The sequence below is a fragment of the Leuresthes tenuis genome, unplaced genomic scaffold (assembly GCF_036924035.1).
Source record: "Leuresthes tenuis unplaced genomic scaffold, fLeuTen1.0.hap1 SCAF_1, whole genome shotgun sequence".
Lineage (NCBI taxonomy): Eukaryota > Metazoa > Chordata > Actinopteri > Atheriniformes > Atherinopsidae > Leuresthes > Leuresthes tenuis.
In genome coordinates, this window is record NW_027325355.1 from 38,815,541 (window position 1) to 38,838,043 (window position 22,503).

A 22,503-nucleotide genomic window follows, 5' to 3' on the forward strand; every position below is an offset into this window, starting at 1 on the left:
CCACCTTAATATCGGAACACTTCTTTTTCACCTCTGCTTGTGTGAGCTTCTCAGACCCCACAGCATTAAAGGCTCACGCTCTCCCACCCACTCCTCTTATGTTTGCTGCTTATATCGTAGGCCAGCGTGCCAAAGAGCACATTTTTGCGGGCCTCCACTTCAGAGAGTAGCACCGCCATCTCGATTTCCGTTAAGTTATTCTTTTTTCCGTTTTACGCATTCTTTTTTCTTTATTTTCTGATCGTGCAGAGAGAGGAATCGCAGGTGGGGGGCTAATTTAAATATGATTTGCATATTTAAGTAGGGGCGTGGACAGGGAGGAGTCGGGTACTCCGACATGTGCGCTCAGTTCCACGTTGATTGGGATGTACAAAAGAAATGTGCTTGGATTCATGCGTGCGCACACATTGATACATCTGGTTATTTTTATACGTTGGAGGGCATTTTGGTTTGAGCGTACGCCATGTTTCAGTAGGAAATCCACACAAGTCTTTGTACATGAGGCCCCTGGTCTCCAAACTTAGCTTACACCCCATTTTGTGCAGTACAGTATCTACACTTATCAATGAAAAACAGGAGCTACTTTAAAAAATGTTTGGATAACAAACAAGGACATTGAAGGTGAGTCCTTCCACTACATAACAGAACCTTCAATGGATCCCCAACTAATATGACTTGTATGTCTTATTAGATTGGCACTGGCTTTGGTAAAATAGGCTTTAGACGGCTTGGTATCATCAATCTATCCATGGACTACCACTTATCCGAGGTCGGGTCGTGGAGGCAACAGTTCCAGGAAGGAAACGTGGACATCCCTCTTCCCAGAGACACTCTCCAGCTTCTGCTGGTTAATCCAAAGGTGTTCCCAGGCCAGAAGGAATAGATAATTCCTCCAGCAAGTTCTGGATCTGCCCCAGAGCCTCCTTCCAGTCTGTTTTGCCCAAAAAACCTCCAAAGGGAGGCGACTAGAAGGCATCCCAACCACACGCCTGAACCACCTCAGCTAACTGTTTTCGATGCAGAGAAGCAGCAACTCTACCCCAAGCTCCGGATGGTGGAGCTCCTCCCCCTATCTCTAAGGCTGAGCCCAGCTCCCCTCTGAAGGAAACTCATTTCAGTCGCTTGTATCCACCTCATTCTTTGGGTCACTAACCAGATCTGTGACCATATGTGAGGGTTGGGACAAAGGTGGAGCAGTAAACTGAAAACCCTCTTCATCACAATGGACCAGAGCATTGCCCTCATTAATGCTGATGAAGCCTCTATCCGTCTATCCATCTCTCGGTCCAACCTGCCATCATTCGTGAACAAGATCCCGAGATACTTAAATTTCTCCGCTTGAAGCAGGAACTCCTCCCCAACCCAGAGGAAGCACTCTGAAGCCTCGGATTTGGAAGAGATGACTTTCTTGCGGGCCACTTCAGCTGCAAACGGCTCCAGTTCGTCGTTTAAAGAAGCCAACAGAACCACATCATCAGCAAAAATTTGAGATGTAACCCTGAGGTTCCCAAACCAAACACCCTCCTCGCGTCAACTACACCTCGAGATCGTGTTAATGAAAATCACGATCAGGATCGTAACGAGGGGTCCAAGAGTCTAACAGCCACAATAAACAAGTATGACCTTGTGCAAAGAATGTGGACACAGCTCTTGGTCTTACCCAGGGACCAAATAATCCACAAAAACGACTTCAGTAACTCGTACTCCTGCAGCATCCCCAACAAAATCCCTTGAGGGACACGGTCATAAGCCTTCTCCAAGTCCAGGAAACACATGTAGACTTGATAGTCAAACTCCCATGACCCCCCTAGTAACTAAACAACAGTAAAGATCTGGTCCACTGTTGCACTTATTACAGTATCTTAAAAAATCATTTCAATTATGGTGTACCAATATTGTTTATGCCGCAATGCATTGTGCATGGTAGTGGTCTAAGGTCCATTTGGTATCTGAAAATTACAGTGGCTTAAATATGACTTCTGTTCAGCATTTTCATTCAAACTCAAGTGGAGCAAGACTGGTGAAGATGAGACTTAAGACTTTATTTGGACTGGACATCAAGATGGAGATCAGAGAGCAGTAAAGTGTGTGTCTCTGCAGCAAATGCTGATGGAGGAGCTTCACCTTATGTCAGCGACTTTGACTTTGACGGTCCCATGGTTAGTCCAAAGACTCATGGGACTGTTAAACTTAAGTCCAAATGGGAGATTTATGATGCAACTGGGGTTTAGTTCAGCTGCATGTGAACGTTTTCAAGGTTTGAATGGCTGAGAGGAGTTAAATTCAACAAACTGAACACGGTTAACTGTGAACGAACAGTGACTTTCAGGGGCATAAATCCAAGCCACCCATAAAAGCATTGTGGCACACCATTCTGTCAATACACAATAGCTCTCGCTCTTATGTGGTGCATCAAAGCCAAACATCATAACATCATGACAGATAGATAAAGATTCCTATGACAGGCAACGCCTATGAGCTTTTGTTTCTTTTTCTTTTTCTTTTGACAAAAGCATCAACTGAATCAGAAAAGAAATCACAAGCACACAGCCACATGAGTTTAGGGACTTTTTTTGCTCCGATTCTTATCCAGGAAAGATGTGAAGACTTGTCTTACTTCACCGGTTGCTTGTAAATGTAAAGCAGCACAGTGAGACACTGAAATTCAATCTTTACTGCTGGCCAGTGAACTATAACGTCATTTTGCATCAGTATCAAACCAGTGTACACTGTGCATATAATATAAACTTAAAATTTACAATGAACTTTAAGGATGTTGAAAATAATTGAAATATTTCATGCATTCTTCTCACTGTAGATTTTGGTATCAGAGGGTGAACATATTAAGGTCTGTGTATCGTTTTTAAACCATGTAACACTTCCTACAATATAGAGTAAATGGAAGAGATCAGCACACGTGCACACAAAGTGCCTCAATTCTGCAGCTGGAAGAAGATTTTGTGCATTTATTTAACTGGGAACCAAAATAAATGGAATAAAAATGAATAAATGATTTATGTCACTGTTTCATTTCTGCTCATATCAGCCCGCTGTAACTTTCCACTGACTAAGGTTAACGCAGTGAACAGGTGGCTGTCACGGTCAACCTATGTGTGCTAAGCAAGCAGTGTGTCCCCTGCTGCCTGCAGAAAGTTCATGAACTGAAAGAAAAGCTTTACACACGACACACAGCAGATGTAGACTGTTTTCCATGCAATTCTGCAACAAGTTTTCTCGTTTAATGCACACATAAATACATTTGGTATCATGTGAGTTATTCATTCACGTAAATGACGTTTCAATGATTGCTATTTTACCCAAAACAGGTTTATTCTCAGCACAGTGTGAGACACATTGGCCATTAAAATACTGAAGTCTCACATTGCTTTTCAGATTTGAATAAACCTAACAGCTGTGTACTATGCTCTGCATTGAAACACCACACAGGACAGCACAGTGGATTTCAAGCTTCAGGAAACACCCCAAGCTGAAGCTGGACCTTACGAAATCTAAAATGATATGCTGTAACAGTGTGCCAATACATCTAACAAGTACAGCTGTAAACATGCTTTTGTTCATTTAGGTTCAAATGTTGAGTTTTTTTAAAACATTTGCAGAAAAACACTGATTCAACTCATCATATGGACTGTGGCAGCTCGATAACTGTTTCTGATATTCTGTCCACAACGTTTATGCTAATAAGGCTAACAGCTATGACAACAGTTCTTATTGCAAAGGAATTTGCATTGATTAGGACATTTATTGGAGCCTGATAATGATCATTACTGGATTCAACTTGGACTCTGCATGTTAAGCCTACTTCTCATTCAGGCTTTGAGCCTGTACTCCTTTCTTTATATTTAACTTCCAAGGATCTTTCTTCTCAAAGTGGCCTTCAGCAATAATTCCCCCAGGCTGTTAAAGATATTAGCTGTTTTCTTTCTACTCATTTTCAGTCCAATCTCTTTTTTAAAAGCCACTTAACTCTGACCAATGAATGATTCAAGCAGGAAAAAGGCTCCTAACTCAAGGGATGAACCAGTGTTGTGTCGACACAGAACAGACAACTTAGCAAAGCCATTTTAAACTGGATCTTTAGGCACTTTGTTACCAGCAGCCTGTCACAGAGACACATCATTTGTTCCCATTTCTTTAGCTGCATCTATGAAAAACAGCAAAGAAAACACAGTTTGACAGACAGAAAATAGGATTTCTGCAGATTCCCAAAGAGCTTTTAGCTGAAAACTTGGCATATCTCAGCATGGTGTGCTGAATTAAAAAACAGAGGACTTTCTAATCTGCCCGAACCTGAACAGAAAGCCGATGAAGAGAAGCAAAGACGGGCAAAAGGATCATATTTTGACCAACCTGTTACAGCCTCATGTCACTCCAGTTAACATCTGAGCTAACAAAGCTCAATGTTGTTTGTTCACCTTAAAATCCTGTTCATCACATTTCTGAAGCTCTGGGTGTCATTTGGTCCCACAGCTGTACCGATTGAGATTTAAAAGTTCATGAAAACAGTCACATGAAATCCAAAAACAGAGGATAGCACCAACAATGAACACAATAACTGATGCAGCTGGACAGTTGCCGATGAGGAATACTTTGGTTTTAACTTGTTAGGATCGGTGCTGTATGCTGCTAATAGTATCACTGTGCAGGAAATGACTTCCCAACACTCAGAACATCTGAATAAATCCATCCACAAGCAAAACCAAACTTCCTACCCGTTCAAAACATCCTTATGCAGCCTGACTCCTCTCGGGTGTGTCAGACACGACTCTGTGTGGGTGTGGATGGACACTGAACCTGGACATGAAACATTGTGCTTTGGGTCAAACAGCATCACAGAGCACTGCACTTTGTTTGGCCCGTAACCACTGGGAAACAAGTTCCGGCAGAAACTACATCAAACATATTTAGAAGTCGATTCCTTTTTCTCAGTCCTTCCACCATCTCAGACTGCTCCAGAAGTTCAGCCTTCCACTGAGTATTTGTCGCAAACCATTATCATCGGCTTTTATCTGCTTTTCCCAGGAGGATAAATCCTTTGCATGCATGTTCAGTGGGAAATTAATCATTTCAATTTAAATCCAACAGCATTTCATTTCTTAGCGAGTTCTGCTCTTGCTACACTGTCCTCTCTCTGCTCCCATTAGAGCCATTTCCCCCTACATTATACAGAGTTCATTTAAAACATTCTAATTCTGTGAACATTCGGGAGTGTTTTCCTGAAAGTGGGTCAGACCGTACAGTTAGCTGGCGTTTAGTGAGATATTTGGTAACTATTTTAGACTGACTCCAGGCTCCCTGAGTGTCTGTAAATACATCTCAAACAGCCCTGGAACCCTGAAAGCTCACTACTTTTGATCAAAGTGGTGCATGAGAAGTGTGCATCTGTCAGTGCAGAGACATGAAGTCCTGCCTGCAAATGGAGCAAATCAGATGCAAATAAAAAGCAGCTGACTCACTCACAGGAAGCTACGTACAAATAAAGTAGGGCACAGATTCTTTGACGTGGTGCTGACATGCTGCTCTGTGTCTCCTGTCTGCTGTTGATTTCAGTCAAATCCGATTTTTAATCAGTGCTCCTCAACCAGTGGGAAATGACAGCAGAAAAGGTGAATATCCTGCTCAAGTGTACATTTTACACTACAAATACTAAGCGACTGCAGATACTGAGCGGCCAGATACTGAGCAACCAGATACTGAGCGGCCAGATACTGAGCGACTGCAGATACTGAGCGGCCAGATACTGAGCAACCAGATACTGAGTGACTGCAGATACTGAGCGGCCAGATACTGAGCGACCAGATACTGAGCGGCCAGATACTGAGCAACCAGATACTGAGCAACCAGATACTGAGCAACCAGATACTGAGCGACCAGATACTGAGCAACCAGATACTGAGCGGCCAGATACTGAGCAACCAGATACTGAGCAACCAGATACTGAGCGGCCAGATACTGAGCAACCAGACACTGAGCAACCAGATACTGAGCGACTGCAGATACTGAGCGACCAGATACTGAGCGGCCAGATACTGAGCGACTGCAGATACTGAGCGGCCAGATACTGAGCAACCAGATACTGAGCGGCCAGATACTGAGCGACTGCAGATACTGAGCGGCCAGATACTGAGCAACCAGATACTGAGCGGCCAGATACTGAGCAACCAGATACTGAGCAACCAGATACTGAGCAACCAGATACTGAGCGACCAGATACTGAGCGGCCAGATACTGAGCAACCAGATACTGAGCAACCAGATACTGAGCAACCAGATACTGAGCGACCAGATACTGAGCAACCAGATACTGAGCGACCAGATACTGAGCAACCAGATACTGAGCGGCCAGATACTGAGCAACCAGATACTGAGCAACCAGATACTGAGCGGCCAGATACTGAGCAACCAGATACTGAGCAACCAGATACTGAGCGACTGCAGATACTGAGCGACCAGATACTGAGCGGCCAGATACTGAGCGACTGCAGATACTGAGCGACTGCAGATACTGAGCGGCCAGATACTGAGCAACCAGATATTGAGCGGCCAGATACTGAGCAACCCGATACTGAGCGGCCAGATACTGAGCAACCAGATACTGAGCAACCAGATACTGAGTGACTGCAGATACTGAGCGGCCAGATACTGAGCAACCAGATACTGAGCGACTGCAGATACTAAGCGACCAGATACTGAGCAACCAGATACTGAGCGGCCGCAGATACTGAGCAACCAGATACTGAGCGACTGCAGATACTGAGCAACCAGATACTGAGCGACTGCAGATACTAAGCGACCAGATACTGAGCAACCAGATACTGAGCAACCAGATACTGAGCAACCAGATATTGAGCAACCAGATACTGAGCAACCAGATACTGAGCGGCCAGATACTGAGCGGCCAGATACTGAGCAACCAGATACTGAGCGGCCAGATACTGGGCGGCCAGATACTGAGCGACTGCAGATACTGAGGGGCCAGATACTGAGCGGCCAGATACTGAGCGGCCAGATACTGAGGAACCAGATACTGAGCGGCCAGATACTGAGCAACCAGATACTGAGCAACTGCAGATACTGAGCGGCCAGACACTGAGCAACCAGATACTGAGCGACTAGATACTGAGCAACCAGATACTGAGCAACCAGATACTGAGCGGCTAGATACTGAGCGGCCAGATACTGAGCGGCCAGATACTGAGCGGCCAGATACTGAGCGGCCAGATACTGAGCGGCCAGATACTGAGCGGCCAGATACTAAGCAACCAGATACTGAGCGGCCAGATACTGAGCGACCAGATACTGAGCGACAAGATACTGAGCAACCAGATACTGAGCGACTGCAGATGCTGAGCGGCCAGATACTGAGCCACCAGATACTGAGCGACCAGATACTGAGCGGCCAGATACTGAGCGGCAAGATACTGAGCGGCCAGATACTGAGCAACCAGATACTGAGCGGCCAGATACTGAGCAACCAGATACTGAGCAACCAGATACTGAGCAACCAGATACTGAGCGACTGCAGATACTGAGCGACTGCAGATACTGAGCGACCAGATACTGAGCGGCCAGATACTGAGCGACTGCAGATACTGAGCGACTGCAGATACTGAGCGGCCAGATACTGAGCAACCAGATATTGAGCGGCCAGATACTGAGCAACCCGATACTGAGCGGCCAGATACTGAGCAACCAGATACTGAGCAACCAGATACTGAGTGACTGCAGATACTGAGCGGCAAGATACTGAGCGGCCAGATACTGAGCAACCAGATACTGAGCGGCCAGATACTGAGCAACCAGATACTGAGCGACTGCAGATACTGAGCGACCAGATACTGAGCGGCCAGATACTGAGCGACTGCAGATACTGAGCGACTGCAGATACTGAGCGGCCAGATACTGAGCAACCAGATATTGAGCGGCCAGATACTGAGCAACCCGATACTGAGCGGCCAGATACTGAGCAACCAGATACTGAGCAACCAGATACTGAGTGACTGCAGATACTGAGCGGCCAGATACTGAGCAACCAGATACTGAGCGGCCAGATACTGAGCAACCAGATACTGAGCAACCAGATACTGAGCGACTGCAGATACTAAGCGACCAGATACTGAGCAACCAGATACTGAGCGGCCGCAGATACTGAGCAACCAGATACTGAGCGACTGCAGATACTGAGCAACCAGATACTGAGCGACTGCAGATACTAAGCGACCAGATACTGAGCAACCAGATACTGAGCAACCAGATACTGAGCAACCAGATATTGAGCAACCAGATACTGAGCAACCAGATACTGAGCAACCAGATACTGAGCGGCCAGATACTGAGCAACCAGACACTGAGCGGCCAGATACTGGGCGGCCAGATACTGAGCGACTGCAGATACTGAGGGGCCAGATACTGAGCGGCCAGATACTGAGCAACCAGATACTGAGCGGCCAGATACTGAGGAACCAGATACTGAGCGGCCAGATACTGAGCAACCAGATACTGAGCAACTGCAGATACTGAGCGGCCAGACACTGAGCAACCAGATACTGAGCGACTAGATACTGAGCGGCCAGATACTGAGCAACCAGATACTGAGCAACCAGATACTGAGCGGCCAGATACTGAGCAGACAGATACTGAGCGACTGCAGATACTGAGCGGCCAGATACTGAGCAACCAGATACTGAGCGACTAGATACTGAGCAACCAGATACTGAGCAACCAGATACTGAGCGGCTAGATACTGAGCGGCCAGATACTGAGCGGCCAGATACTGAGCGGCCAGATACTGAGCGGCCAGATACTGAGCGGCCAGATACTGAGCGGCCAGATACTAAGCAACCAGATACTGAGCGGCCAGATACTGAGCGACCAGATACTGAGCGACAAGATACTGAGCAACCAGATACTGAGCGACTGCAGATGCTGAGCGGCCAGATACTGAGCCACCAGATACTGAGCGACCAGATACTGAGCGGCCAGATACTGAGCGGCAAGATACTGAGCGGCCAGATACTGAGCAACCAGATACTGAGCGACTGCAGATACTGAGCGGCCAGATACTGAGCGGCCAGATACTGAGCGACCAGATACTGAGCGACCAGATACTGAGCGACCAGATACTGAGCGGCCAGATACTGAGCGGCCAGATACTGAGCGGCCAGATACTGAGCGGCCAGATACTGAGCGGCCAGATACTGAGCGACCAGATACTAAGCAACCAGATACTGAGCAACCAGATACTGAGCGGCCAGATATTGAGCAACCAGATATTGAGCAACCAGATACTGAGCGACTAGATACTGAGCAACCAGATACTCAGCGGCCAGATACTGAGCAACCAGATACTGAGCAACCAGATACTGAGCAACCAGATACTGAGCAACCAGATACTGAGCAACCAGATACTGAGCGACTGCAGATACTGAGCGACTGCAGATACTGAGCAACCAGATACTGAGCAACCAGATACTGAGCAACCAGATACTGAGCAACCAGATACTGAGCGACTGCAGATACTGAGCGACTGCAGATACTGAGCAACCAGATACTGAGCGGCCAGATACTGAGCGACTGCAGATACTGAGCAACCAGATACTGAGCAACCAGATACTGAGCAACCAGATACTGAGCGACTAGATACTGAGCAACCAGATACTCAGCGGCCAGATACTGAGCAACCAGATACTGAGCAACCAGATACTGAGCGACCAGATACTGAGCGACCAGATACTGAGCGACTGCAGATACTGAGCGACCAGATACTGAGCAACCAGATACTGAGCAACCAGATACTGAGCGACTGCAGATACTGAGCAACCAGATACTGAGCAACCAGATACTGAGCGACTGCAGATACTGAGCGGCCGCAGATACTGACCAGCCAGAACACTGGCTGTGTTCTTCTTCCCACATATTTTCGCTCACTTCTGTGTGGAAACTTCGGCCATTATGGTCTGCGCTCTCGGGAAGTCAGAATTGAATTGGGTAAAAAGGGATGCCAAATGACCTCTTAACAGCTAGGCTGGGATGCCTTTGAATTTTCTGCCCTTGCTACCTGGAATAATATGCAAAAGGATTAAAAACTGAATTTTTAAGGACAGAGACATTAGCTCCCTTGGCTCCTGTGATGGCCCTGATGTTTAATGCTTTGTGACATCTCCAGGGTATTTTTCATGGAACTGTTGTGTGTTTCACGCTGCTGCCTTGACGAGGTCACTCTCGGACAAGAGGTTTTAATTTCAAGAGTTTTTTCCTGGTTAAACAAAAGGATGCTACTACATCTCATTAATCTTTCCACTAACGTGGCATTATTTCAGTGCTGCCCATCAAGCAGGTACTAATGGATCTACAGCCTCTTTGGAACAACTCTGCCCAGATCTGAGTAGTCAAACTACTGTACGCCCAAATTTATGTGAATTTTAACAGCTTTGTTCAGGACTTACTGACACCAGAAGTGACAACATGACTGACAGGGCGAGCCGCTGCCTCCTTTGTCCCGACTTCCCGGCTCCAGCTGTGAGTCCGGTGCTGTGAAGTTTGGAGCAGATTTCTGCCAGAACTGAGCCGCGAGTCCCAAACTAAAAATTACCTACAGATGGAGCTTCACACGGAGAAAACCAGCTGCGCCACAGCAGGATGGGAAGTGAAACTAAACAGGAGTTCTGATCCAGCAACAGATCAGTACGTCACCAGCGGTGAAGCTGGACTTAAATGGTGTCAAATCAGTGATTTCCACTTCATTCTCCCTGTGTGCTCCTCCAGAACAGGACTTATTGAAGATAAAAAATGTGTGTCCATGTCCAACAGTTTCTCTGGTAGATCTGATGCTGATGATCAAAGCGCCGTGATGTCAGCTGTTTAACATTCTTAACGCCTCAGGACGTGTGTTGTGCTCACCAGGTGTTAAAATGAGGAAAATAAAAGCCCGGATGAACAGAAAAACATGAACAACAGTGGAGGCTACATTATGTTGAGTCCAACCACAAACATGTCATTTAAATACGTGACAGCTGCTGCAGAGCTCTGCTGAAATGTCCCCGGTCCAATAAATCAACACTTTTCAAGATGAAGATTTCCGTCATTTAGAGCGTCATCTTTAAAAGAACAGGAAATGACACGCTGGTTGTACCGCTCCACGTGTGATGGGCAGGAGAATTAACCTGAGGTTATAACAGTTATTATATTATAACAGTTATAATAGTTCAGGTGTTGGAGCTGGGCAGCAGCTCGCTGTGTTTTCAGTCCATCACATTCCAATGTGACCTTCTCAGCCAGCAGAGTCACAGCAGCAACACGTACAGCTGACAGATTCCAACACGTTTCATTGTAATCACAGTTATCTTAATGGCTTGATGTGGAAATGAAAGTTAACAGACTGAAAACGCTGGTCTCCACATTGCTCCTCATTTGCTGATATGGTTGCTACATGAGAGTTAATGAGAAACACATCACAATGTGAACTGAAAGGAAATTATCAGGATCTGTCCTCTGACGCACATATAAAACTGGTTTCTAGGACTGCCTTCTTCCACCTTCATAATATTGTTAAAATCAGGGACATCCTGTCTCAGGGTGATGCAGAGAAACTAGTTCATGCATTTGTTACTTCAAGAGTTCTGATGAGAACTAACAGGAGAGATCATGTTTCTCCAGTTTTAGCTTCTCTTCATTGGCTCCCTGTTAAATTCAGAATAGAATTTAAGATTCTTCTCCTCACATATAAAGCTCTTAATGACTGAACTCCATCATATCTTAAAGATCTCATTGTAAGATATTTTCCTAACAGAGCACTTCGCTCCCAAACTGCAGGTTTACTTGTTGTTCCCAGAGTTTCTAAAAGTAGAATGGGAGGTAGAGCCTTCAGTTATCAGGCCCCTCTCTGTGGAACCAGCTGCCAGTTTGGCTTCAGGAAGCAGACACCCTCTCTACCTTTAAGATCAGGCTGAAACTTTCCTTTTTGATAAAGCTTATAGTTAGGGATGGCTCAGGTAATCCTGAAACATCCCATAGTTAAGCTGCTATAGGCTTAGACTGCTGGGGGACCTCATCTGTCACACCTTTCCTCACTTTGTTCTCAAATGATTTTATGTCCATGTGACATTATTGTGGTTATTAACTTGTGTTTCCCTGTTCCAACAGGTATCCTTTGAATGGTGTTATGGTGTGTGTCAAGCATGAATTTTTCTGTCAAACACTGAATTTTAAAGGCAACAGCCATCCTACATGCAACAGTGATGAAGCTGCTGTCAGCTGTACTGAGGAGCCTGCATCTTATACTGCATCTACTCCAGCCTCAGAGGACATAAGAGCCCAGAGGGTAAACTTTCTATTTGAGGGTAATGTTCCAGTAGATGTTCATATTTCTATAAAAAAAAAAAACACTTGACAGTTTTACCAGTTCAATTATGTAATTTCAAAGAAATTGTTCCTCAAATGGGGATGATGTCCAGCTCCTGGACTTCAGACAAGAGAAATGTAAGCGTCAGGGGAATAGTTCTGCTAGGTTTTTTAATGGCTGTTTAGCAGGAGCTAATGCTGACAGCTTAGGTAAAGAAGTTGATGTAAACTTCTGGGGAGTTATTAACGTACCTTCTGAAAAAGTAACTTCATTGTTACACCAGAACTTTGTCTACTGAATGCTTTCTCGTTGTGCGGTCTGTGTTAATAAGGCGCACTGTGTGACACGCAGCAACGCTCCATGACATTTCCTGTGCCATGTCCTCTGGCGTGCTCCTCCAGCTCAGGGATGGAGCTTTGCATCAAGCAGAGGTGTCTTAAGTATCTCGGGGATCTTGCTCAAAGGTGATGGTAGGAGATGAACAGATGGATTTGAGCTTTTCAAGCCGTAAGAGCGTTGTGTGTCAAAGCTTTTACAAGATCATTTTTGTTCCATCTGTCACCAATGCTCATGGCAGTGACTAATGAAACGAGATCATCGATATAAGCGACTGAAATTAATCTACTTCATTGGGTGGCTGGGCTCAGCCTTACAGATAGTGAATATCTGATCGGGATGCCTGAGTCAGCTGAGGCGGTTCTGGCATGTGATCGGGATGCCTGAGTCAGCTGAGGCGGTTCCGGCATGTGATCGGGATGCCTGAGTCAGCTGAGGCGGTTCTGGCATGTGATCGGGATGCCTGAGTCAGCTGAGGCGGTTCCGCCATGTGATCGGGATGCCTGAGTCAGCTGAGGCGGTTCCGCCATGTGATCGGGATGCCTGAGTCAGCTGAGGCGGTTCGGGCATGTGATCGGGATGACGGAGTCAGCTGAGGCGGTTCCGGCATGTGATCGGGATGCCTGAGTCAGCTGAGGCGGTTCCGCCATGTGATCGGGATGCCTGAGTCAGCTGAGGCGGTTCGGGCATGTGATCGGGATGCTTGAGTCAGCTGAGGCGGTTCCGGCATGTGATCGGGATGCCTGAGTCAGCTGAGGCGGTTCGGGCATCTGATCGGGATGCCTGAGTCAGCTGAGGCGGTTCCCGCATGTGATCGGGATGCCTGAGTCAGCTGAGGCGGTTCCGGCATGTGATCGGGATGCCTGAGTCAGCTGAGGCGGTTCCGGCATGTGATCGGGATGCCTGAGTCAGCTGAGGCGGTTCGGGCATCTGATCGGGATGCCTGAGTCAGCTGAGGCGGTTCCGGCATGTGATCGGGATGCCTGAGTCAGCTGAGGCGGTTCCGGCATGTGATCGGGATGCCTGAGTCAGCTGAGCCGGTTCGGGCATCTGATCGGGATGCCTGAGTCAGCTGAGGCGGTTCGGGCATGTGATCGGGATGCCTGAGTCAGCTGAGCCGGTTCGGGCATCTGATCGGGATGCCTGAGTCAGCTGAGGCGGTTCCGGCATGTGATCGGGATGCCTGAGTCAGCTGAGGCGGTTCCGGCATGTGATCGGGATGCCTGAGTCAGCTGAGGCGGTTCGGGCATCTGATCGGGATGCCTGAGTCAGCTGAGGCGGTTCCGGCATGTGATCGGGATGCCTGAGTCAGCTGAGGCGGTTCGGGCATGTGATCGGGATGCCTGAGTCAGCTGAGGCGGTTCCGGCATGTGATCGGGATGCCTGAGTCAGCTGAGGCGGTTCGGGCATCTGATCGGGATGCCTGAGTCAGCTGAGGCGGTTCCGGCATGTGATCGGGATGCCTGAGTCAGCTGAGGAGGTTCCGGCATGTGATCGGGATGCCTGAGTCAGCTGAGGCGGTTCGGGCATCTGATCGGGATGCCTGAGTCAGCTGAGGCGGTTCCGGCATGTGATCGGGATGCCTGAGTCAGCTGAGGCGGTTCCGGCATGTGATCGGGATGCCTGAGTCAGCTGAGGCGGTTCCGGCATGTGATCGGGATGCCTCAGTAACCTCCTTTTGGGGTTTTTTGTGCACGTTCGACTGGGAGGAAACTCTTGGGCAGCCCCAGAACACACTGAAGGGATTATAATACTTAATCTGACCTGGGAACGCCTTGAGTTCCCCAGGAAGAGCAGGAAAATGCCACTAGGGGAGAGGAATGTCTGTTGCCTGCATGCCTGTCATGTGATAAATGCTGTTAAATGTCATGGAAACTGCTTCAAAATGAGCTGATTTTGGCGCACATTAAGAGCTGAAAAGCTCAGCTACACTCCTTACTGATCAGTTTGCTTTGCCTTTGAATGAACAGTCCTGTACATTTGCATGCTATCATTCACTTACATTTCAAGGTATTTATGTCCTCAAAAGCAAAGTGCACGTTCACCCTGCCACCACACTTGGAGTACCTCTCCCACATATGTCTCCCCCATTTAACATCTCCAGTCAAATGGTTTCGGTTTACACTTTGGAAATATACTGTGCAGGGGCAAGTTGATGGCCTTCCATTAACTGGTGTGGAATGAACAAACAAGGTTGCAAACGATGGTGTGAGCAGGCGGGCTACATCACACATGGCAGTAATAAACAGAGTGCTGGTTTTTCATTTGAAGCCGAACGAGAACAAGAAACAGTGGCCTTCACCACACACACAAAAGAGAAACTGTTGTTATCACTGTTTCATGCCAACAAGAATTCATGGAAAAGCAGATAACAACAAACACATCATGTCTCTTGACAACAATGTTGGTCGTGTCTGTGGTGCTGACAGGCTAATCGTAAAGCTGACTGGGTCATGTCACGCTGCCACACTCCTCCCTCTGACACCGTGATAGCGTCTGGGGTCTGAAGCCAGGCAAGACAAACTCCCTAAACCTGCGGCTCCCAGACAGCTTCAGAAGCCTTCTAATTCCAGCCCCATTAGTCTCATGTGCCTTATCTCCTCATTCTGAGAGAGCAATTTCAGAGATGATCAGGAGTGGGATTGTAAGTCAGGATCTCATAATTACCACTGTTAGCTGTTAAGAGGTCATTTGGCATACTTAAATCTTACTAATGTAAAATAAGACTCAGCTCGCAGCTTCGCTGCTTCTCCACAGGAGCATCTCCTGGAACAGGAAGTTTACTTACACATAGGCTGACCAGCTTACAATCACGTCATGCATGACCCATTTCTTCATTTCGATAAGAGCATTCACTCCAAACAACCACGCTGGATTCTCAATAGAGGATGAAAGAATGAAAGACACAGATTCATCTGCAGTTTTTACCTTCTCTGGGGAAACTGGGGGGTTGAATCTGCTGGCACACACCAGGAAGGAGTCCGGCTGAGGTTTGCTATTCTTTACGTCAGGATCGTCACCCAGAACGATGTGGTCAAACAGAGCGAAGAAGTCCTTGTGTTGGCTGCTCTTCAATGTGAACGTCACACCGGCCGAGCTGGTCGCCACGGCAGTGGGGATATTGTGCCTCAGCAGATGATTCATAAGTTTGTCCACGCCTGACACACAAAAAATATCTGTTAACAGTAGGACACTCCAAAGTGGGTTTAACACCGTGGGTTTGTCAAAGTAGCCTGTTTTTAGCTATGACTCAGCTTCATCAGGTCTCCACCACCCTTTATAAAACACACGTTTCATCAGCAGCCTGGTACCAAAATACTGTAGGTACACACCATGTACAATTCAGCTCAGTTTAATAATACTTTATCAATCCCCGAAGGGAAATTACATCACTGCTGCATTCGTTATTATTAAGGTGATGCTGTTGTTACAGATAAATAACAAAATGAAATAGAAATCAATGCAGCAGAGAGGAAGGTGTGGTAGAAACCTTCAGAGGTCTCCATCAGTGGGTTGTAGCTTAGCAACAACTCAGCTGATGATGTCACACACAGCGTCAGCAGACAACATGGACAGAAACTCACAGCCAGCAGTTCAACATCTGGGGTGCAGAGACGTTCCTTCTCAGTGACACGTCCAGGATTCCACCATCTGTTGTTAACCAGCACTGTGATCCTCCTCCTTTACTGTTAGCGCTCTGTCTGCAGTCTCTGTCTGCCCGGATAGTCTTAAAGCTGAGCAGAGAGCTGTTAGAGTTGTTCCTGCAGCCAGGTCCAGGATTCCACCATCTGTTGTTAACCAGCTCTGTGATCCTCCTCCTTTACTGTTAGCGCTCTGTCTGCAGTCTCTGTCTGCTCGGATAGTTTTAAAGCTGAGCAAAGAGCTGTTAGAGTTGTTCCTGCAGCCAGGTCAGGAATTACACCATCTGTTGTTAACCAGCTCTGTGATCCTCCTCCTTTACTGTTAGCGCTCTGTCTGCAGCCTCTGTCTGCCCGGATAGTCTTAAAGCTGAGCAGAGAGCTGTTAGAGTTGTTCCTGCAGCCAGGTCCAGGATTCCACCATCTGTTGTTAACCAGCTCTGTGATCCTCCTCCTTTACTGTTACCACTGCCTGCAGTCTCTGTCTGCCCGGATAGTCTTAAAGCTGAGCAGAGAGCTGTTAGAGTTGTTCCTGCAGCCAGGTCCAGGATTCCACCATCTGTTGTTAACCAGCTCTGTGATCCTCCTCCTTTACTGTTAGCGCTCTGTCTGCAGTCTCTGTCTGCTCGGATAGTTTTAAAGCTGAGCAAAGAGCTGTTAGAGTTGTTCCTGCAGCCAGGTCAGGGATTACACCATCTGTTGTTAACCAGCTCTGTGATCCTCCTCCTTTACTGTTAGCGCTCTGTCTGCAGCCTCTGTCTGCCCGGATAGTCTTAAAGCTGAGCAGAGAGCTGTTAGAGTTGTTCCTGCAGCCAGGTCCAGGATTCCACCATCTGTTGTTAACCAGCTCTGTAATCCTCCTCCTTTACTGTTACCTCTCTGTCTGCAGTCTCTGTCAGTCCGGATAGTCTTAAAGCTGAGAAGAGAGCTGTTAGAGTTGTTTCTGCAGCCAGGTCCAGGATTACACCATCTGTTGTTAACCAGCTCTGTGACCTTTACTGTTAGCGCTCTGTCTGCAGTCTCTGTCTGCCCGGATAGTCTTAAAGCTGAGCAAAGAGCTGTTAGAGTTGTTCCTGCAGCCACGTCCAGGATTACACCATCTGTTGTTAACCAGCTCTGCATTCCTCCTCCTTTACTGTTACTGCTCTGTCTGCAGTCTCTGTCTGCCCGGATAGTCTTAAAGCTGAGCAAAGAGCTGTTCCAGTTGTTCCTGCAGCCAGGTCCAGGATTACATCATGTGTTGTTAACCAGCTCTGTGATCCTCCTCCTTTACTGTTAGCGCTCTGTCTGCAGTCTTTGTCTGCCCGGATAGTCTTAAAGCTGAGCAAAGAGCTTTTAGAGTTGTTCCTGCAGCCAGGTCCAGGATTACACCATCTGTTGTTAACCAGCTCTGTGATCCTCCTCCTTTACTGTTACCGCTCTCTCTGCAGTCTCTGTCAGTCCGGATAGTCTTAAAGCTGAGGAGAGAACTGTTAGAGTTGTTCCTGCAGCCAGGTCAGGGATTACACCATCTGTTGTTAACCAGCTCTGTGATCCTCCTCCTTCACTGTTACCGCTCTGTCTGCAGTCTCTGTCTGCCCGGATAGTCTTAAAGCTGAGCAGAGAGCTGTTAGAGTTGTTCCTGCAGCCAGGTCCAGGATTACACCATCTGTTGTTAACCAGCTCTGTTATCCTCCTCCTTTACTGTTAGCGCTCTGTCTGCAGTCTCTGTCTGCCCGGATAGTCTTAAAGCTGAGCAAAGAGCTGTTAGAGTTGTTCCTGCAGCCAGGTCAAGGATTCCACCATCTGTTGTTAACCAGCTCTGTGATCCTCCTCCTTTACTGTTACCTCTGTCTGCAGTCTCTGTCAGTCCGGATAGTCTTAAAGCTCAGCAGAGAGCTGTTAGAGTTGTTCCTGCAGCCAGGTCTCTTCCTGATATGTGCTGCTGTGTCCTCATCAGGGCTCCAAGCTCATCCATTTTATCCACCAATGATCTCACACTTTTCCATGATGACCAAGGAAAGAAATGGTTTTAACTTCCTTCTCCCTTTTCCCCACTGTATTCCTGCTCTGCATCCTAGACGTCTCCTTTTCGACTCCTCTTGATTTGGGGTATTTTTTCAGGAATCACATGGGCTTTGGAAAGCTCAGTTAGCTGCTCCAACAGTACAACAGTTGGAGGAAGTAGGAGGAAGAATACTAATGGTTCTGCTTAGCCCACTGACAATCATGATGTTCTCTTTGTTCAGTTGCATCAGCAGCACAAATGATACGCTCCAAATAAAGGGTTAATGATGACATGATACTCTGAATGAAATCCAGGCTTCAGTCAAAGAATTATCTCATAAGAGATTGCTGCCCAGTCACCGTTCATATGAGGCAAATATGCTTTTGATTAATGATATTCACACTGATATTAATAGTTTATTAATATTATTATATTATTAATAGCTCCAGTTTATGGTTGATTGACTACTTATAACATGAGTTTACAGCAGACGACTGGATTAGAAGAATCCTCACTCAGAAATGATGACGGACCCTTAACTGTCTCATAAAAGATGGACCTGAGCTCACTATTGGTAATTATTTTAGTTGATTATCAGAGGAAATGATTGTCAATTATTATCACACACAGCCTAAGAGTTGTACACATATAATCAAGCAAAAGACGCAGTACTCCTCAGCCTTCATAAAAGCTAATGATGGGAAACTCTTCATCTGAGTTTATTATCTGTGTTCATGTACTCTGTAGTCAAGTCAAATTTTTTTGTATTGCACATTTCATGCACAAAACAATTCAAAGTGCTTTACATAGGGAGGGGGAGCGGAAGAAGCATTAAAAATATGTAAAAGATATAAATAGAAGGAAATAAAATAATTAAAATGAAAACAAGCAACAGTCTAGATAAATTAAAATATGTTGTGCAGATTTCATGCAAAGACACATGAGAAAAGAAATGTTGTTAACCTGGATTTAAAAATGTCTACATTTGGTGACACTTTAATCTCCTCTGGCAGTTTGTTCCACTTGTTTGCAGCATAACAGCTAAATGCTGCTTCTCCAGGTTTAGTCTGGACTCTGGACTGGACCAGCTGACCCGAGTCCTTGGATCTATGAGCTCTGCTGGGTTTATATTCTCTGAACATATCACAGATTCTGGGATTTGTAAACCATCAGCAGGCTTTTAAAATCTGTTCTGTGACTGACTGGAAGCCAGAGTAAAGATTTTAAAACTGGTGTGATGTGTTCAGATCTCTTAGTCCTGGTTAAAACTCCAGCAGCAGCGTTCTGGATGAACTGCAGATGTTTAAAGCTCTTTTTGGGAAGTCCAGTTAAAAGACCGTTACAGTAATGGAGTCTACTGGAGATGAATGCATGGATGAGTTTCTCCTGGTCTTTTTGGGAGAGAAAACCTTTAATTCTGTTGATGTTTCTGAGTTGGTAAAAAGCTGCCTTGGTGACAGCTTTGATGTGGCTGCTGAAAGTCAGATCTGAGTCTATCAACACTCCAAGGTTACCAACTTGGTCAGTGATTGTAGTAGTAGTGAAAGGTCTAAAAGATGTCCTGCAGTGAACATGCAGAGTGAGTGGTAAATAAGTGATACCTGGCATGAGTTTGGCAGAGGGAAAGATCCTTTCTTGTATTTGCCTGCTTTCAGCGAGGAGTTCCTCAGCCGTCATGGGAAGCTCCAGAGCATCCCGAATAACCTGGGCAGCATCCAGGGCCTTTTTACCCATTACCGATGACTTCACGTCCCATGTATACTGCTTTCCGAAGCGGTCACATATTTCCTGGAAGGACACGGTGTAAAGTCGCTCTGTGTCTAAAATGAAATATAGAAATAAGTCATGATCACATTTTTAATGTTGGGGTTTTTGGTATTTTAGCATTCAAACTGAATACGGGGAAATGTTCAGTTTCCTGTGATCAGAAATAAAAGAGTCAGATGTACATGACAATAGAGTAAGGTGACCAGACATCCCCAATTTCTGGGGACAATCCCTGTTTTGGATGACCTGTCCCCGGTCAAAGCTGTCCCCGAAAATGTCCCCGATTTTGACACTGAACTGGGGAAATGCGCGCAGACTCAAAGTAATACCAGTTATTACGGTAGCCATTTAACGCATCGCCATAGACGGCGTCATATGACGTGGAGACGCAGCAGCGTCAACAACAGCAATCTAGAGGCGGCAAAAGGGAAAGAAAATGTTATGGTGTGTATTAACTTATTTATTTTGTGTGAACTGGCAGTAGACTTGGCTGTGAGTGTGTGTGAAGTGATGTAACATTAAAGTAAGGATGATTGTTTTTCTGAATTAAAGACCTAACCTCAGGTTACAAAAGTCAGTGAACGTTAATATTATGGCACTGTTTTCATATCCTTCATTAGTGAAGCTGTAACGTTAACATTAGCATGAGATTACCAGGTGATGACATGTTTTTCTCATGTTCTCCTCTGCTCTTATCGTACCCAGGCTCCTGAGGTGGAGGTGGATGAATGTGGAGATAACTGTAATGTCACTCATTTTTTTGATTTCCACCTTTTGTGTAATAAAAGCTGGTTAAGATACATGAAAAAGTACTTGTCCCCGTTTTTTATTTCATAATGATGCTATTTTATGATTTTTCACCACTGCAATGAAAATGTCCCCGATTTTCATTTCAGAAGTCTGGTCACCTTACAGTAGAGCCCCAACCTTCCACTGATAGTCCTTAAAAGGAACGTTTCCTTCACGCCAAACATAACTTTAAAAACTCATTCATCCGCCGAGCTAAGCGGTTCATACGCAAGCCTCATAATATATGGTTTAATACTATTATTATAACATGACCAGTAGATGCCATCCCTTCAATTCGGCATTTGTCTATATTAACAAGAAGTTTAATTTGTCAGTAAATTCTCCACTGTTGAAACTGGGTCAGCGTCGGTTGGTGACTTTACGTTAGTTACCTCACAGTCATAAGAATAGTAAACGTTGATATTTACAATTTGCAGTGATGATAGATCATTGAAATGTAAGCCGGATTCACAAAAAAATGATAAAGCATCAATCTTTTTGTTAAAGATGTTTGATATGATGCGCTATCTCATAAAGCTTTAAAAAACATAATGAACACCTATTTTTCCTATGAGGTTTGTTATACCATTATGAAAACGAACGGAATTAGTGAGTTTCTGTTCTAGCATAGATGCGACTAATAAATTAAACAAAACCATAAGAATTACAATTGTAGATATGTTTCAATACCCAGTAATAATCCATCCATGTCGAAGATAACATGGCTCACAGGTTTGCAGCTGCTGTTTGACACAGACATGTTTCACACATGAGTGTGCTTCCGCGACAAATATATGGCAGCAGGGCGCAAAAAACTAACACGGAAGCACAAATTACACAATAAAAATGCTAATAACGGCAGCTTTCGAAATGACACAGTTGTTTATCAGAGTCAGTTAATGCAATCCAGCAATAGAAGAAACGTAATGCTTTGAAATTAGCTTCAGTTTGCCCAGGGATACGCTTTAATCGACCTGTCGCAGTGGCTTGTGGGAAGTGAAGTACACATGAGTACATTTCAGTGTGTTTTTTTAAGGTTCTGAAAAGTTTTGTGTCTTCTATCAACAGTTTTATATATTATTGGATATAATATATTTATATTGGTTGTTTTTATTCACTTTTTCAAATGCACATTATCAACGATGTGAAGTGCGAAATTCCTCCATTCCCCTGCTACTGTTTTCTAGCTTTTCTGTTGTTCTTCTCTGAAGTGTCTACTTGTGTGAGATCTACACAACAACACGTGTGTTTTATTGATTTATTTTTTTTATTTTCTGGTAATTTATTGTACACATAAACTGTAGATTATAATATGGACCTGGTATGAGATGTGAAGCTGATGCTGATACTCAAATTAGTAACATAAGCAGTGTAAATTACACTTTGTAGCAAATCATGACAAAATAGAACAAAATATTTAAAACCTAGTGAATTAATGTATTAATGAAGATATATATTTGGTTGATTTTTTCCCCCATCATTCATGATAATCACTTTCAATTTGGTTTCAGTGTCAAGAATTAATATGGATTCAGTGCAGTGCAGTACAGTTGGGATGATATCTGGCTTTATGTTTAGAGGTAATGGGGAGCTCAGATGCAGTGGTCAGGCAGATGAGTATCCACAGGG

The 22,503-nt window shown here is 45.5% G+C and overlaps 1 protein-coding gene across 1 annotated transcript in view; it reads right to left on the minus strand.

Annotated features, from left to right (window-relative positions):
• pudp (pseudouridine 5'-phosphatase) overlaps positions 1-21,673 on the minus strand; it is a 41,251-nt gene extending 19,578 nt beyond the window's left edge. The window contains exons 1-3 of the mRNA XM_072379310.1: positions 21,565-21,673; positions 19,920-20,138; positions 15,622-15,851 (exon numbers count right to left, since the gene is read on the minus strand). Coding sequence (XP_072235411.1) covers positions 15,622-15,851; positions 19,920-20,138; positions 21,565-21,634 — 519 coding nt within the window. The 5' untranslated portion in view covers positions 21,635-21,673. The remainder of the gene's footprint in view (positions 1-15,621; positions 15,852-19,919; positions 20,139-21,564) is intronic.
• Between the last annotated feature and the right edge of the window lie 830 nt (positions 21,674-22,503).